General features: G+C 38.7%; 1 protein-coding gene and 1 long non-coding RNA gene across 6 annotated transcripts; one reads left to right on the forward strand and one right to left on the reverse strand.

Annotated features, from left to right (window-relative positions):
• Positions 1 to 200: 200 nt before the first annotated feature.
• Positions 201 to 15,261, reverse strand: LOC138933771 (zinc finger and BTB domain-containing protein 41). 5 transcript variants are annotated; one of them, XM_070296771.1, is made up of 7 exons: positions 14,810 to 15,261; positions 10,227 to 10,571; positions 9,850 to 9,996; positions 9,513 to 9,673; positions 9,145 to 9,432; positions 8,748 to 8,988; positions 201 to 8,438 (listed from the first exon to the last, which is right to left on the reverse strand). In XM_070296771.1, exons 2-7 carry the CDS (start codon positions 10,569 to 10,571, stop codon positions 8,178 to 8,180), a joined length of 1,443 nt encoding a protein of 480 aa, XP_070152872.1. In that variant the 5' UTR covers positions 14,810 to 15,261; the 3' UTR covers positions 201 to 8,177. The 5 variants fall into 5 exon arrangements, with proteins under 5 accessions (XP_070152872.1, XP_070152869.1, XP_070152868.1 ...); XM_070296768.1 differs by lacking the exon at positions 14,810 to 15,261 and adding an exon at positions 13,185 to 14,621 and having other exon boundaries at positions 9,151 to 9,432; XM_070296767.1 differs by lacking the exon at positions 14,810 to 15,261 and adding an exon at positions 13,185 to 14,620.
• Positions 8,093 to 10,178, forward strand: LOC138933774 (uncharacterized). The gene is made up of 4 exons (XR_011447037.1): positions 8,093 to 8,375; positions 8,715 to 9,024; positions 9,111 to 9,702; positions 9,828 to 10,178. It is a non-coding gene; the product is annotated as an uncharacterized lncRNA (long non-coding RNA).
• Positions 15,262 to 15,520: the final 259 nt, after the last annotated feature.

Genomic DNA, 15,520 nt, shown 5'->3' on the forward strand with positions numbered 1-15,520 from the left:
TATTCTCTAATTAAAATTATTATTTTAACTATTATATGCATATATAATAACCATAAATAACAAATAATTTGAATTCCAAGAATGAAAAAGCAAATCAACATAATATTTCTATTGAAATTCTTTAATATTGAAATATCAATTCAATAAAATGGTAGAAAATATGACGGGAAAAAAATATCACTCTATAAAAGATATTTTAATGAAACCTTTATTAAGATTTTTATCGTGCCAAAGACAAATAACGACTTTGGCTATACAAACAGGTAAACGTTTTCCCGCCGAGAGTCTTCCATGCAGGTGCAAGCTATATATAATATATCACTATAGGATCTTAAAGATTAATATTAAAAAGATACAATAAAATCGCACAAACAAATCTTCCGTGTTAAAAATATAGGAGAATATAAAGAGGAAATTGTATATGTGTTACAATTAAAATAATATTTCTACTTATAACGAAGATACACGAGATGTATCTATTTTCTAAATGACAGCTTATTTCGCGCCGCGATTGTATAGATATCACTGACATTTCTTTAATTACAATGTCTCATTTTAGTCGATTTCGTTAAATTAACTGCATCAGATAAAGCCGATAAAAAAATTTTTTTGAATTTAATTTTTCTCTCTCGATAAATTTTCATTTTTAGACGAAATGCCATCAGTTGCACCTGCACTGTCGAGTGACTTGCGCGGGTATTTCTACTATCTTAAATCACAATGGTGACGACAAGTTTAACTATTTATTCGTTAATTAGTTCCTTAAGATTGATCGTTATATAGAAGCAGGTACGCACGCACGCATGCACGCATGTATTAGTAGCCGTATACGTAAAGACGTGTGATTAAATGCATCCAACGATAGCCGATGATGTCTTGGCGAAGGTTCAATAACACGGAATGATTTTGCAACACAGATTTAAAAAAAGATATAGTAATTAGTAGAGCATAATCAATGATTTTTGAGAGGGCAATTGTAAGAAACGTATTTCCTATTTTTTTCGCGCTTTCGAGATTATCTTTGTTGGTATTAAAATTATTGAAAGGGGAAGAACAAGAATATATAATGAGAAGAAAATTAAATATATCAAGAAAAATATAATGACAAAGTGAAAAGAAAGAAAGACTAAAAGAGTGATGTGAATTGTTATACATACAAAAGTTATATAAATATAAATTGAATATACTTTTACATATATATATATAATGTTATCTGAAGAGATTGGAGGAGAATATTTACTGCAAAATTCAAACAATATTTTTGTGCAAAGGTCAAACGATTTCATTCGAAATTATCGACGTTCATCGGTTGAGAATCACACGAGGAAATTATATTTCCGCGAGCGACTCGCTTTTATTACAATTCTCTCTATCGTCATATAAGATTAATTTATATATCGCGATCGATTTGAATCGAAACGCGTAGACCCGTAAAGAGTACCTACTTTTCGGCGCGACACCGAAGGCTTAGGCCATAAAATCGTAAAAAAATATTCAAGCGCGCGAGTTCGCGATGCGAGTATACCGGATGTGCCGAGTACCTCCGATTTTTCTTGTCTTTTCTCCTTGCTTTTTTTTCCTTTTTTGAATTGCGGAGGCAAAGATTGGAACGCGCGTTTACTTTTGTCGTATACTTTGCGGAAAGGAGTGAGATCGCTCGCGGTTATCTCGAGTTAGGAGTCATCGTGAATGCGTGCGATGCGTACACTGGACGCGTGCTTTATATTTTTCGGTTTTTTTTTTCATAAAGAGGAACGATCGACGGAATATCTACTATTATGTCGGAACACAGAGAGATAATCTTTAAACAATGCGGTCAGCCTTCGACCGATAACGCAACTTCGCTTAAAGTCTTTTCGACGAAGAGAAATCGAACTTTATATATCTACATACGTACATATGGTATATTTTACATCGTCGCGATGGAAAAAGCAAATTACTTCGATGTAATTAATTTATTTTCAATTATTTCTCGCCTATTTTTATAATAAATGCATAACAATTATGTGCAACACAAAAGTACATTTTTAATTTGACATATTTTTGCTAGTTATTAATTGATGATTAAGAGAAATAAAGTTTTGACGAAGTTTATCGGGTAAAGGCTGACATAAACGGTTCAACCTCTTTTCCTTGCTTTTATTCAAATTAATAATAGGTTTCTAACACCTCGTACCAATGCATTTTGCAACAAATGCAAATAAAATAATATATATATATATATATTCCGTCTCTACAATAAAAATGTTTAATACATCACCGAGTATATTTATGAAAAAAGAATATATATAATAACATATTGTTAAATTATTAAATTCGCAAAATTTATATAATCTAAATAGTTTTCTTAATGCTATTATTATAGATTATTGTAATCTTAGCAAATGAAACAAAATATCAAGTTGAAAATTAATGTTACTATTGTAATAATAGAAATGATTTTAACCGATCACATGGATACGAGGCGTCTTGAATCTGAATTTATAATTCGAAGCCGTCGAACTACAACAATAGTCCTTCGAAATCTCTTATGACTGGAACATGTGATTTAAGAGCGCAAGATAAAGATAGAGATAGAGAGAAACAGTGACATAGAAAGTGTAAGAGATTAGTCCAAGGAAAAAATTTTTAGGCACACTCACACACATACACGTACATTTATATAATTATATATTTGTGTGTATATATATTATGCGTAGAGCGCAAGAGTCTTTATTCTTTGGCAAGCAAAACGCGGCTTCGCACTTCTCTTTTTATTCGAATTTCTGCCAGGGTCAGCAAGGGTGATGACTCGATTTTAATTTCAATCCGTTGCGGTTGAGTGTCAAGTTTGCGGTGGCAAAAAATTAGAAATATTAATTAGGGATAAGAATTCCGAAATATTAATCAATATGAATAATACGTGAAAAATAAAGAATCTAATATAAATATCTCTGAGATATTTTGCTGTCTTTTAAATAATTTTTAATATTATTATCTTAATTTATCACTACACAAAATTATTTACGCTCTTAATTATAATTGAGACTCAAAAATAAAACTTAACATTTGAGAAAAGATGATGTTAAAAGAAACGTAAATAATTGATTCGCAAGAATTTCATCCATTTTCATTCGATTTTGATCGGATTTTGACAATGTCGATTTTCTGATCGCTTTGTACTCGTTCAATCGATCAATATTTTGCGCAGGAAAGTTCTCGGATTGCGAACATTCAAATCACTCGTGCTTATTTAACGCCAGCTTCGTTCGTGTAGACGGACTCTTAAATTGCTCATTTCTCTTTGTTCTTCGTACGTTTTTTTTTTCGCGCGGTGTCAATTAATTGTAATGTAATCGTTACGTCATAATTTAATAGCAAATATATTATCACATTTAGATTGTATTAATTTTTAAGACAACCGGCCGGACGTTTTACGACGAATTTTTCATCGCCTCGCAACTTTCGCGTCGAATGAGAAAGCTTATTAATGCCTAATCATTCTTCACGTATATATCTAATTTTTTCTATAATACAAAATAAAGAAAAGAATACGATAACTACAATCGTTTGTGAATAAAAGAAAGAAAAACGATGTAAACAATTGATAAAATTTTTTCTACTTAAGAAAACATATATACATTTGAGAGAATCTCTTTAGATATAGAATAGAGAGAATACTTTTTTCTCTTAAGTATCTCAGTTTTATAAATATCTTCTGTTAAATATGGAGTGCAATTGCACTTGTCATTTTACATGAGGATAATCTTGAAATTTCCACAACATTCTCTCACAATGTTTTACTTTCAAGTGCCACCAATTCTGCATCATTGTCGCTTAAAGGTTAATATGCCTGTATTGAAACATTTAACCCTCTTCATTCTTTATTCTCTCTCGTTACCGTCGATAAGATCTCGCGATGACGTAAATAACTGACGTAGATCGACGTTTCGTAGATTCCAGCTTATTAAGCGTCTCGATTTGCGTTTACTCGAGCGCGATAAACGACGACGACGTTCGTCGTATAAACACGTCCGTCCGAATTATTAGATTTAAATCTAAGAAACATTAATATAGAATATATTATCGTGTAGTTTATATATAAGGTATACGTTAAGACACTTACTGCTACAGCAAAAATTCAACAGTTAAAAGATTGTAACAACTAGTTCACGCTTGCGACGGACACGAAAGCGAAATCCTTGTTCAGTTGGGCTTTCTCTCTGCCCTCACTGCGGCAAAATAAAAAAATTAATATCTTAAAATCAAAAATTATTTCAGTAAGAGCATTCGAACGTTTCGTTGCAAGTTAAAAATTTTGAGCTCTTTATTCAGAGTAAAACTGTTATTTTTTAAATAAATTTTCATTTAGCTTCTTTACAAAAAAAAAAAAAAAATTTCTGTTCTGTGTCATGATCAATATTTTCTATTTATAAGATTCGCGAAGCTCTTAGATGTTAATTCTGTTAATTCTAAGATATCAGTTTTTTTTTATTTTTTTTTTATTTTAGTGATGGAAGGAGAGAGGCCAATTGGATAAGGCTGGAAGCAGACGATCAGGCCCAAGTCCCTCGACATTCGCAGACTGTCGCGAAACTTACGATTATCATCGAATTTTCGGCACCTTCGAGGAAGAGAAAGATTGAAGAAACGAGATGTAGCAAAACTTGCTTAAAAAATTAAAAAAAAACTAAAATAGAGTTTCGAAATTATATTTTTACGTAGTGAAAATCATATTTCTTTTTTTTTTTTTTTATATTTGTTATACCATATATTCTCTGATAAAAATGCTTAGTTCTTAAAGACACTTTCTTCTCCCTTTCTTAATAGATGAATTAAACGAAGGTCAAAAATTCGATATAGATTGCGACAAGTCGTGTTCCTCGATTTTCCGAAAACGACGAAAGACTTATTGGTCGTGCGTTTCGCATCCGAAGCAGCTTCCCACACATCGCGTATCTCTCTTTTTTTCGTAAAACATCGTTCGTCCCCTTGTAATCGGGGTTACTTTGGCACGCATTTATTTTCTTTCTCTTCGTAACGGTCGGCACACGGTGTCGACCGTTGCTTATCAGTTATGAGCTCGTAATATAATAATGCGAATAAATCTCTCGGTCGGCAACCTGAGACTGATTCGCGCGGACGATACGATAAAATGAGGTGTCCTTGTTATTGTTACTTCCTCGGGGAAAACTACGTTTTCGCGAACTGTACGAGAGACGCCGGGAAAAAAGGCATGTCCGCGCCGGTTTCAGAGCCATTTCTTCAAAATTTTTTGTCTCTCCTTCCTCATCTCATTACGTATAGATTTTCTCGCTTGTTTGACAACGAATGAAACTCTCGATTTTTAGTTGAAATGAAAGATAAGTAAAGTGATGGAAGTAAATGCTAATGGCGGACGGAGCCAGTCGCGCTATAATCGCGGACGTATAAATTAACGAGTAAATCTCTTTCGTTATGGTAGGTTTATGTAAACCACATCGCGATACTATTACTCGTCATACAAATATCTCGAATATGAAAATTGCATTGGATGCATATCTTGAAAATGACGTGTAGATATGCGCGGAAGATAAATGCAGAAAGTAAGTTGTCCTCTGGTGCGCTTTATGTAAAATTATCCATGTAAAAAGTCGCGTTAAAGAGGATCATAGTGGACTGATAAACACGCGTGTTTTACGAATATAAAATATATCATTCCGATACACGATATATATCACAAAAGCAAAAAAGTGTATATAGCGGTATATAACTCACGATTCTCTTGGCACGGATGCGAATGAACTATGCGCACACCCGGTACATATCAAACCTTTCGCTTTCGGGTGCGAATGAATCTACATCCTTATTATAATCTGTGCAATAATGTTTTTTACCAACTTCCACGCATAATTTCGGCTACTATAGTGTAATCATCTGTATATATATATGTATATATACCTAAAAGATAAAATAGATAATTTAATATTTAATTTGTATATGTAATTATATGTAATATAATATTAATTAAAATCTAAATCACACATTCGCTCGTAATTGTGGCTTCCAATTACTTGCTACTTGGCACGGAATGAGTCATGTTACTCGCAATATTTCTAGCGAAGATAATACAGACTATAACGGTAATAAGAGTTTCGTAAATTAAATGAGTCATGAAAAAAATGTAGCAACGAGATAATGATAAACTTTGAAAAACAGTTTGCTCATTATTCGACGGAATTCGAACGCATTATGCGTTTGAAAAAAAAAAAACAGTTGATATATAAATGTGAAAATGTACTGGAATGAAATTTATTTTTTATGCCGTGCAGCTTCGACTTCGCATTCTTCGTATACCTCGTAATAGTTTAGCGTAATGACAAGAATATCATTCTCGACGACACGTCGGATCATCGTGTCATGGTGCACGAAGCATTTCGCGCCACGCACCGTTAAAAATCGTTTATCGACTACAACGTATATTTGTATGGTACATTAAAAATTGACACATATCTTCGTTATAATAAGTTTTGTCCGTTTTCTCTTCCTTGCGCGAGCAAGCAATCGTCAAGGACGATCGTAGATTCTAAAGAGAGAAACGCACTTGTACCGATAGCGAGCGAACGCACATCCGACGTTTGGATTTTGCAAAAAGTGACAATTACGTGTACAGCTTTTTTTTTATAAATTACTATATGAGGACAGATGGGCTCTTCAACATGGTTTTTTAAGTGTATGAATCTCTGAATTTATAGATCTATCTCTGAATTAAATATCCATAAATAGATTTAGTAAAGACGATTTTTATGTCACCATTATTTGCAAAATGAAACGCGGGCTTTTTTTCGCGCGATCTGTCATTATAATACTTCGTAATTATATTAGCGTATCGTTATAGCCTTTTTTTAAATTCGTAATAGTACTAATAAAAACGATAACGGCAACCCAAACAACGATAACAACGTGTTCGTATTAACAAGTACTTAACGACCACTTGTAGCATGGCGATTTGTGCAGCGAGAGCGAACTATAATCTAGATACGTAACGTTAAAACGAATTTTCATAAAATAGCACCTTTCCATCCCGGCCGGGGTCCTCGCGACATGCCGCGTGTCGTGACTCGATGCTTTTATTGATCTCATTAACCGTTGGCCTGATTCAATCGAGTCTCGTACGTCCGTCCCGATGTGAACTCGAATATTACAAGCTACCGTTCGAATTTGTCAATCGTCGTATTTGTTTCTACATATATACATAGAAAAACTTTTTTCAACAAATAAAATTTTTAAATTAAAGTTATATACAATAGACTATAAAGAATCGAGACTAAAATAGACTTTAATAAAATAAAATTAGAGGGTTTTCAGAATTAAAATTATAATTATAATAAGCTATAATCTGAGAATTAAAATTAGTATTGAAATCGGAATTGAGTTCATAGCTGACGCAAAATGGTTAATGAGAAGCAATAAAACGTCACGACATTTAACAAACGAGAATCCTCGGAACAGTACAGAGTTGCAGTCTTGAACTTCGCTGAATTGCAATTTCTTCTGCCTCTTTTTTTTATTTTTTTAGTCACGGCGGTCAGTGTGGAAAAACGTAAAAGACGATCAACGTGACGTTCCGCCGTGAATTCGTTTCTACTTTCAGTCTTTCTCCGTGTGATCCAGTCTACGATTCTAGCACCATCATGCAGCTTTCCCTGTTCGTCATAATCGATCGAACGGGTGGATAGCCGATCGTTATACTTTGTCGGCTACGCGATATAACACCTGGACGTTTACGTAGTTAATACAAGATCTCGTTAGAATTCAAAGATTACATTAAATTATCAATGTTCGCATGCAATAATCTATACGTTTCCTAGCGCCTAAGAGGGGAAAGCTTGCCGACGCTGATTTGAAGAACAGTCGCTTTCCGTCAAATCTTTTGCACTTGATCGACAACATTTCTCAGTTTGCTATTCCTCAAGTTACCTTAGCTGTTTACTCTTTTTACTTTACCTCTCTAGACTTAATTTTCGCCCAGTTGCGATTCTTTTTTGACTGTCCATCGAATTCAGCACTTGTGAACAAGCTTTCCCTGTGAATTCTAATATCTAGATCGCAGTATTGACAAAATGAGGACGTATAAAGAGCCCGTACGTCGTAGTTCCCTTCCTCCGCGAATCTCCCGACCGAGCTGTTGTTCTCCTCATTTCCCGGGGGCATCTTCGCTAGTTAGTCGCGTCCGGATTCGAGGACGGCGAGGACGCTGGACTCTGCGCCGGATCGACGCTCTCGGCGTCTCTCGAAGAGGCCAGCAGCGAAGGGGTTATCAACATGCCGCGTGGACTGAAGGTGTCGCAGTAGAGATTCTCTTTCTTGTGTACTCGTCGTACGTGGCTGCGCAGATTGTCGCGACGCGCACTCCGGTAAGCGCAGTGCGGGCACAAATGCGGCTTCTCGCCCGTGTGCATGCGCCGATGCTGTATCAGCTGTAAGAGCGAGAGCAAAGAGGAGTGGGATATTTAATGTATCATCAAAAATAATTAATGTACCTTTAACCTTTGCTCTCTCAATCTTTAACATTTTAATTTTTTATTTTAACTTTTGTCGACCACGTATGATAGATACATCTAATTAAAATTAACTGTCTGTAGTGAAAGCGAGTAATATTTTTAAGTGAATATATAGTGTCGATCAAAATTTCTCGTTCATTAATCGATTCAAACAATATTATTAGATACTAATTTTGGTGTGACACATTTCAGAATGGAACGTATCTTACGCTTCATTTTACATACTTTTTTCAATTGCACCGTGCGAAAGATGCAGATGTCACAGCAAAAGTACCGGTCATCGCGATGCCTTCGCATATGCCTGCTAAGATCGACCTCGGAGGATCGGTCGGCGCCGCAGACGGCACAGCTCACTCTTGTCTCCGGCGCGGTGCCCTTTGCATGCGCCCGCAGGTGTCTCTGGAACGCCTTCTCGATCGTGCACGCGTACGAGCACAGCGAGCATCGATACTCCTCTCTCTCGTATCTAAATGCATTGTGAAACGAAAGATGATATAAAACGGTATTACATGAACGCATTTCTCTCTTTTCTATTCCATTTATTCCATTGTAAATTTTATTTCGCAATATCAAATTAAAAAATTCCAGAAGGGATATAGAATATGTAAAATTGTTCGAGTACCTATACCTGACGCGTTGCAAGGCCAGCGAGCGCTTTTTTCCCGTGGGAGTCATCCCCTGGGCCACATGCGCCGCCACGTGAGTCTCCATCTCACATCTGCTGGTCGTCGTGAAGTCGCAGCCCGTGGACGGACACCTCTTGGTCTCGCCGGTCTCCGTGCCGGACAGTGCTGGATGGCAATCGGCTATGTGTTTTCTCAAGGCTGGCCTCGTCGGCGCCATTACGTCGCACGAGCCACACGAGTAACCGCGGTGAACGCTACTCACATTTGGGCTGCTGCCTCTTGATCTTGATTAAATCATATATCATTACTGATAATCGTTGTATTACAACGTATGAATCTAAATAAATTAACGAATTCTATATACTTTTCAGTGTAGGAGGAGTGCTCGCTCTCGGAATCGCTGTCGGAGGGAATATTGAAAACTTCCGTTGCCTCGAGTGCCGCGGTAGCGGCTGTCAGCCTGCCCAGCATCGCCGTGTAAGCACCCAGCACCCAACCATTGAGAACTGGGGTTATCGTTCCTTCCTATAAGCAAAAAATTAATAATGAAAAAGGTATTTATAATATATTCCACAAATATGTCAACAATTTGCGTATAGATTTATATTATATTGAAAGAAGCTAAAAAATATATATGCCGAAAAATATATGATTAAATCCGCGACATGTATTTGAAAAGATAGTTTCACATAATCCCCGACCTTGTCGAGAGCCAAACACGACATCGGATCAGGAAGTTTCGCAATTGACAGATTGTTGTTGGCTGATTGGTGCGAACTGTTGGTGCTACCGGTGTCGCTCTCGTCACCGGCATCTTCGTTGTCATTGTTTTCGGTTGGCACGCAAGTCTGAAATCGACAAATGTGAAGAATATAATACTAGTATTGTGTGTTTATATGACTTAGTCATAAATTATGTACTATTTATGAAAATTAATTCATTGCTTGATGAGAGATTAATTTAAAAATAATTAGTTTCAAGTACTGTGAGATTACGATATTCATTACAACATTTATTTAAAATAGTTACAACAAACCATAAAAAATGAAAGTAATGTGTAATAATAAAAGAAACTTACCTGATTTTCGTTCTGATCGGTTTTTTCGATGTTGTCTTCGTTGTCGTCGCGTTGGTGAGAATCCTCGTCTTCGGCGTTCGTACTCTTCTCACCGTCCTCGGCATCCTCTGCATTGGTGGAGGCGACCGATGCCGGTTTCGTGACCAGCTCCATAGGGACGTAGGGCGGCCCCGCCGCCGTCAGCGGTAGCGGTAGCATATCGGGCCGATGAAGGGCGCTTAAAGCAAAGGCGGCCCTCGGCAGAATCTGCGTGGCACCGGGAGGCAGAATCGGATGCCTTCGGGCGAGACGCGGGTCACCCCAAAGTTCACCCGCGACGTGAAGACTCCAGATCCCATATTCCATCTAAAATTTAAATTTGGCCCTCGATAGACTCGATTCGATGTGTAAAATAGGTGATCCGGAACTGTTTTTCGTAGTTAGTGAAAGAGAGAGTATTTGCGTATCTTATTTTGGGGGAAAATATAATTTTTCACACGAAAAAAAATTTCTTCCATAAAATGCTTTGTTCAATAATAAATAAAATAATTTATTCCGCTGAAAATACTATATAACAATACTTTTCTTTCTTATACAATTATTTAAAACAATGAAATTATGCAAATATATTTATAATTTGTAATTACTTCTATTTCGATAAAATTATGCCCCGATTCGGGGATTTACAATAAAAATGATACAAGTTTGATACAAGTTTATAAAAAGTATACAAATACATAATCTTATTTTTAAAATAAACCTGTGATGAATTTTATCTTACAAAATTAGTTTTGTATCTGATATATTTATAAAGTATTTGTTAGATATATTGATACGCATGTTATTAACAATGATTATGCGTGCTGGATTTGAAAATAGAATTAGAGAGATATATTGAATCGTGTTTGGAAACGGTGCTCATTATGTCTGTATGGACCGTACGGTGTAAAAAGAGTAAGGGTAGGAAGAGGGACGAGAAGAGATTAGTAGTGGTCCTCGAATCAATACTTACGTACAATATTCAAGCCAACCGAGTATTTGTTATAATTGTTATTTTTATATATAATGCTATATTCATTAAGTTGTGCATATCTAATTAAGCCATTAATCAGTGTTTAGATATCTTCGAGGCTTGATTCTATTTGTGCGTGTGATTAATGGTTAAATATTAGTTACTATCTTGTTAAATATTTTTCAAAAAAAAAATAAAATAAAATAAAATAAAATAAAAATATTTACTATTTTTCCATCGTTATTTTTCTTTCAAATATTCTTGAAGTTGCTCGTTACATCAAGTATTCCAGAAACATCTAGAGAAGAGTCGAGCAATATATGCGGCAGCGCATAAGTAATCTGATTCCGGAGTTGCGCGAGATGAAACATCTTAAAGCGTGCTTGCGGTAGAAATGCAGAGAAAGATATTATACAATGAAAAAATATCTCTTTCTAAATGGAATTTCTATTTCTGTCTTTTAGCTTCTCTCCGTTTTCGACTCGTCCGCATGCGAGAGTCGGAACGTTCCGTGTCATTAAAATCAGCTTCCTCTCAACTCTAAAGTATTTTATTTTACTGCACTCGTCTCATCGATTACAGAATATTATTACATCCATTATATTACTCTTGCCAAATGATTTTTATACGAATATTCGAGATGTTGCAATTTACATTCTCTCAAACGTAACGATATCTCGCGATTTCAGAACGCTATCCTTCTCTGTGGATCATTTTACAATCATCATAAGACTTATCAGTCGAACCAAAAAAAGTCCGAGATTTTATACAGAAGAATTAAATATATATATTTAGCGCAGGATGCATTTCATAACTCTTTCACCTAACTATAATTCTATATAATCCATATAATATCAATTATAAGATTAAATAGAAGGTGATATTTAATTGAGATATTTCGAAATGTTGTAAGAAAATATTCACAGCTATTTTATTCCGATTTCGATGGGAAATTAAACCACCAGTAGTTATCCATGTATACTTGGTACAAATTTAGGAAAGAAATCATCCCTCAAAGTTAACTCGGGATATTTGATTTGAAGAAAAAATGTCTCTCAATACTTTATTTTCTTTATATATATTTCGTTTTATATAAAATATATTTATATTAATTTATTATTAACTTATATATATATATATATATATATATATATATATTTTCTAAATTATCAAATGAATGAGAAACATTTGATTCCTCGGAAATATTGAAATCCTATCGAGTTGTGGCTTCGATTTAATATGTTTAGTTAAGTAAAAATCTCGATTTATTAAAATTATTCTAAATAATTTGAGGAAAGGATGTAGGAGATCTCTTTCCTCACGTGAAGCTCAAAGGAGTCGCTATCATTTTCAGATTCACGAAGATCGAATAATCGAGAGAGAGAGAGAGAGAGAAATTATTAACAAGAGACGATTACTCGAAAATCGTAAGAAATCGGGGGTCCCTTGGGGGCGCCCCTGTAGTGGCCTACCGCAACAATTCGGGCCGATCGTCATTACGCTGGAATCATCCCCCGCCAGTGCCCCCTCTTGTTGCCCCAAGGCCGGGCCGATCTCCACCTTACCGATCGACCGGAAGTTCACGCGCGTCGCGGCTTAGCGCCGCCTCCCCCGCCACACTCATGACGACGTCGACGACGACGACGACGATGAGGATAACGATGTGGTAGAAGAAGACGACGACGACGACGACGATAATGCGATAAAGGACGTGAGGTCGCCGCTATTCGCGAATACCGGAGTCAAGGAGAAACGAGTACCGGCTCCGGATACGTGCCGCCGTAGAACGAACGAACTCGCGAGATTCCTGACCATTGGACCGACCCTCGTGCATGCATACTTTAGCATAACGTTCTCTATACAATATCCAGAAAGAGGGAAAGAGACACGGGGGTGCCGAGGGGGATAGGAGGAGGAGGAGGAGGAGGAGGAGGCGCGCCGAGGGTAGGATTTTCTCTCCTCCTCACCCTCGTCGGTTTCACCCTTTCTCTCTTCGTCGCACGCATATACCCTCTGCCTCGCGTCGCACCGGGGGGGCCCCGGCAGTAGTCCTACCCCTCGCGCTGACCCCATCCCCCTTCTCCCCGCCGCCCCATTCGCTGCCGCGAATCGATTTGTTATTGTTTTTGTGTCTGCGGTCGTCGCGGCGGATGGAGTGAGCGGGGTTATATCAGGGGAGGCGAGCGGGAGGACGGTGAGTGGGGTGGGATTGACGATGGTGGTGCTGCTGCTGGCTGCTGGTGCGGCTGATGCTGGTGATGCTGGTGATATGGTAGTAGTAATGGTGATGGTGGTGGTGGTTTCGAAGGCTCGGCTTCGGTTTTCGGGCCGGCAGAGAGGCGACCAGGGTGAATAAGCTGGCTGCTGGAGGACGGCGGAGGGCGGGAGTCGCGAAGGATCGTGAAAGAAAGGAGACAAGGGGGAGGGGGACAGAGAAAAGAGATAGATACACGATCCCGATCAGTGGCGTAGTCGGCGTAGACTCCGCGAAAGACTCCGAAAAATATCTCAGTTTTTCCCTTTTCCCGACACGTGCATATAGACATGCGCTTCTTGAAACCTTACCGCTTCTAATCCCCTCCCTTACAGACATCTATGTAAAATTTTTGCCTTTTAATGGGGTTGAGTGACGAGAATTGATATTCGTCGAGAGCGCGATATAATCTCATCCATAATGGATAATAATGGAGTTTGTTCGCGGAAAAAGGATTCATCACGCCATTGGCATCGCTGCTGAAAAGAGCGAGAGAAAACGAGAGAATTGAGGATGGAAGCTAGCACAATGACGAAGAGGAAACGAACGCGACTAGGGTGCGGAGGAGGGGAGAAAATCCCGAGGGCACGGGCAAGGAAGAAGGGAGGAGGGGGGAGGGCAATCGCATGGGTTAAGCCGAGAGGGGATGTTACGCGAAGACGAATGCGGGAGGGAAAGGGTAGCGCGGATCGGATTGCGTCCTCGGGTTGCATTGAGGGTAGTCAAGAGAGAGAGAGAGAGAGAGAGAGAGAGAGATAGTCGAACAGAGGAAGAGAAAGAGAACGAAGGATATAGAAGCAGGATAAAGGGAGGAGGGAGAGGCAAAAGAGGAAGAAAGAGAGAGACAAGAAAAGCCTGAGCAAGGGGGAAGGGAGGGACACGTCGGCATCGGCTTGACAGGTGACAACCGATCGGGCCACTGACGTCACAGATCACTCGGCCGAGCACGCGCACGCACAGGCTACGCGACTCGCGACGTGCATGAGGTCGGACCGTGTATCACACTCGCGTACAACCACCGTGCACATCCCATCGACGCACACGTCATCGTCACACGGCACGTCGCGCCGCGCGAAAGAAAAAAAAATGAAAAAAAAAAGAGAGAGGAAAAGAGATTTCGCGCTGGTGGACCGTGAATGCAAGGCCGAGGATGCAGACGCAAGCAAACGGCGAGAGAAGGAAAAAAGCGGAAATCGAGCGTAACGTTATTAGAGAGGGAGGAGGTGGAGAAAATGACGAGTGCGAGAGATGGATCCGCGAGAATTTTTCGCGCCGCTATATATATATAAATTCCGGCTCTGCAAATAATATACTTGGGATGTATAGCGTGGTATTTACCGGGTTTTAACACCGGCCGATGGCCCCCGCGCGCGGCGCCTCTCTATCTGGTTACCATTACACTCGGATGTATGAAATGCGCCACGGGCATACAACCATCCCCCCACAATAGCCCTATTTATGATTGGGCAAAATTGCTTTCCATGCGCAGAATAAAATCTCGCGCGCGGGTCCGGGAAAAATCCGCGGGGCGCCGCGGACGTCCCGTCGCGATGCGCCGTCGCTTTTCCCGAACGGCGCGTCCCGTTTCTCCCCCGGACTGACCACGATCGGGAAAACGGGGCTCGAGTCTCTCTCGATCCTGCACGATGACCCCATCTTCGTACACGCATGGCGTAGGCGAGCCGTTTTCCGTCCAATTTTTCACGCGATTCCGCGCGACCGAGATTTGCGAGAAATTAAATATCGTCTATCGCGCTCGCGCGCCCAGGCGGCGCTGCGGTCGCCGCCGACTCGGCCAATCGCCGCTCGATCTATCTACGTAGTTCTGAAAAACGCCGTCTTAAACGACAGCGCGATGCAACATCAATATATTGTCGCTAAAATATTGTTAATATACACGGAATTCCGAAGCTTCGGTCGATTTATTTGTGCGTTTCCGCCTGTATTTTCTCGCGTTCGAGTTTAATTTAGCTCATGAAATTTTATTATAAATATTGTCAAGTGGATTTTGCACACATTCTTTTGCGTGCATGTTAATTACAGAGACTC

The sequence above is a fragment of the Polyergus mexicanus genome, unplaced genomic scaffold (assembly GCF_030449975.1).
Source record: "Polyergus mexicanus isolate NDT 795.1 unplaced genomic scaffold, iyPolMexi1.0 SCAF_5, whole genome shotgun sequence".
NCBI lineage: Eukaryota > Metazoa > Arthropoda > Insecta > Hymenoptera > Formicidae > Polyergus > Polyergus mexicanus.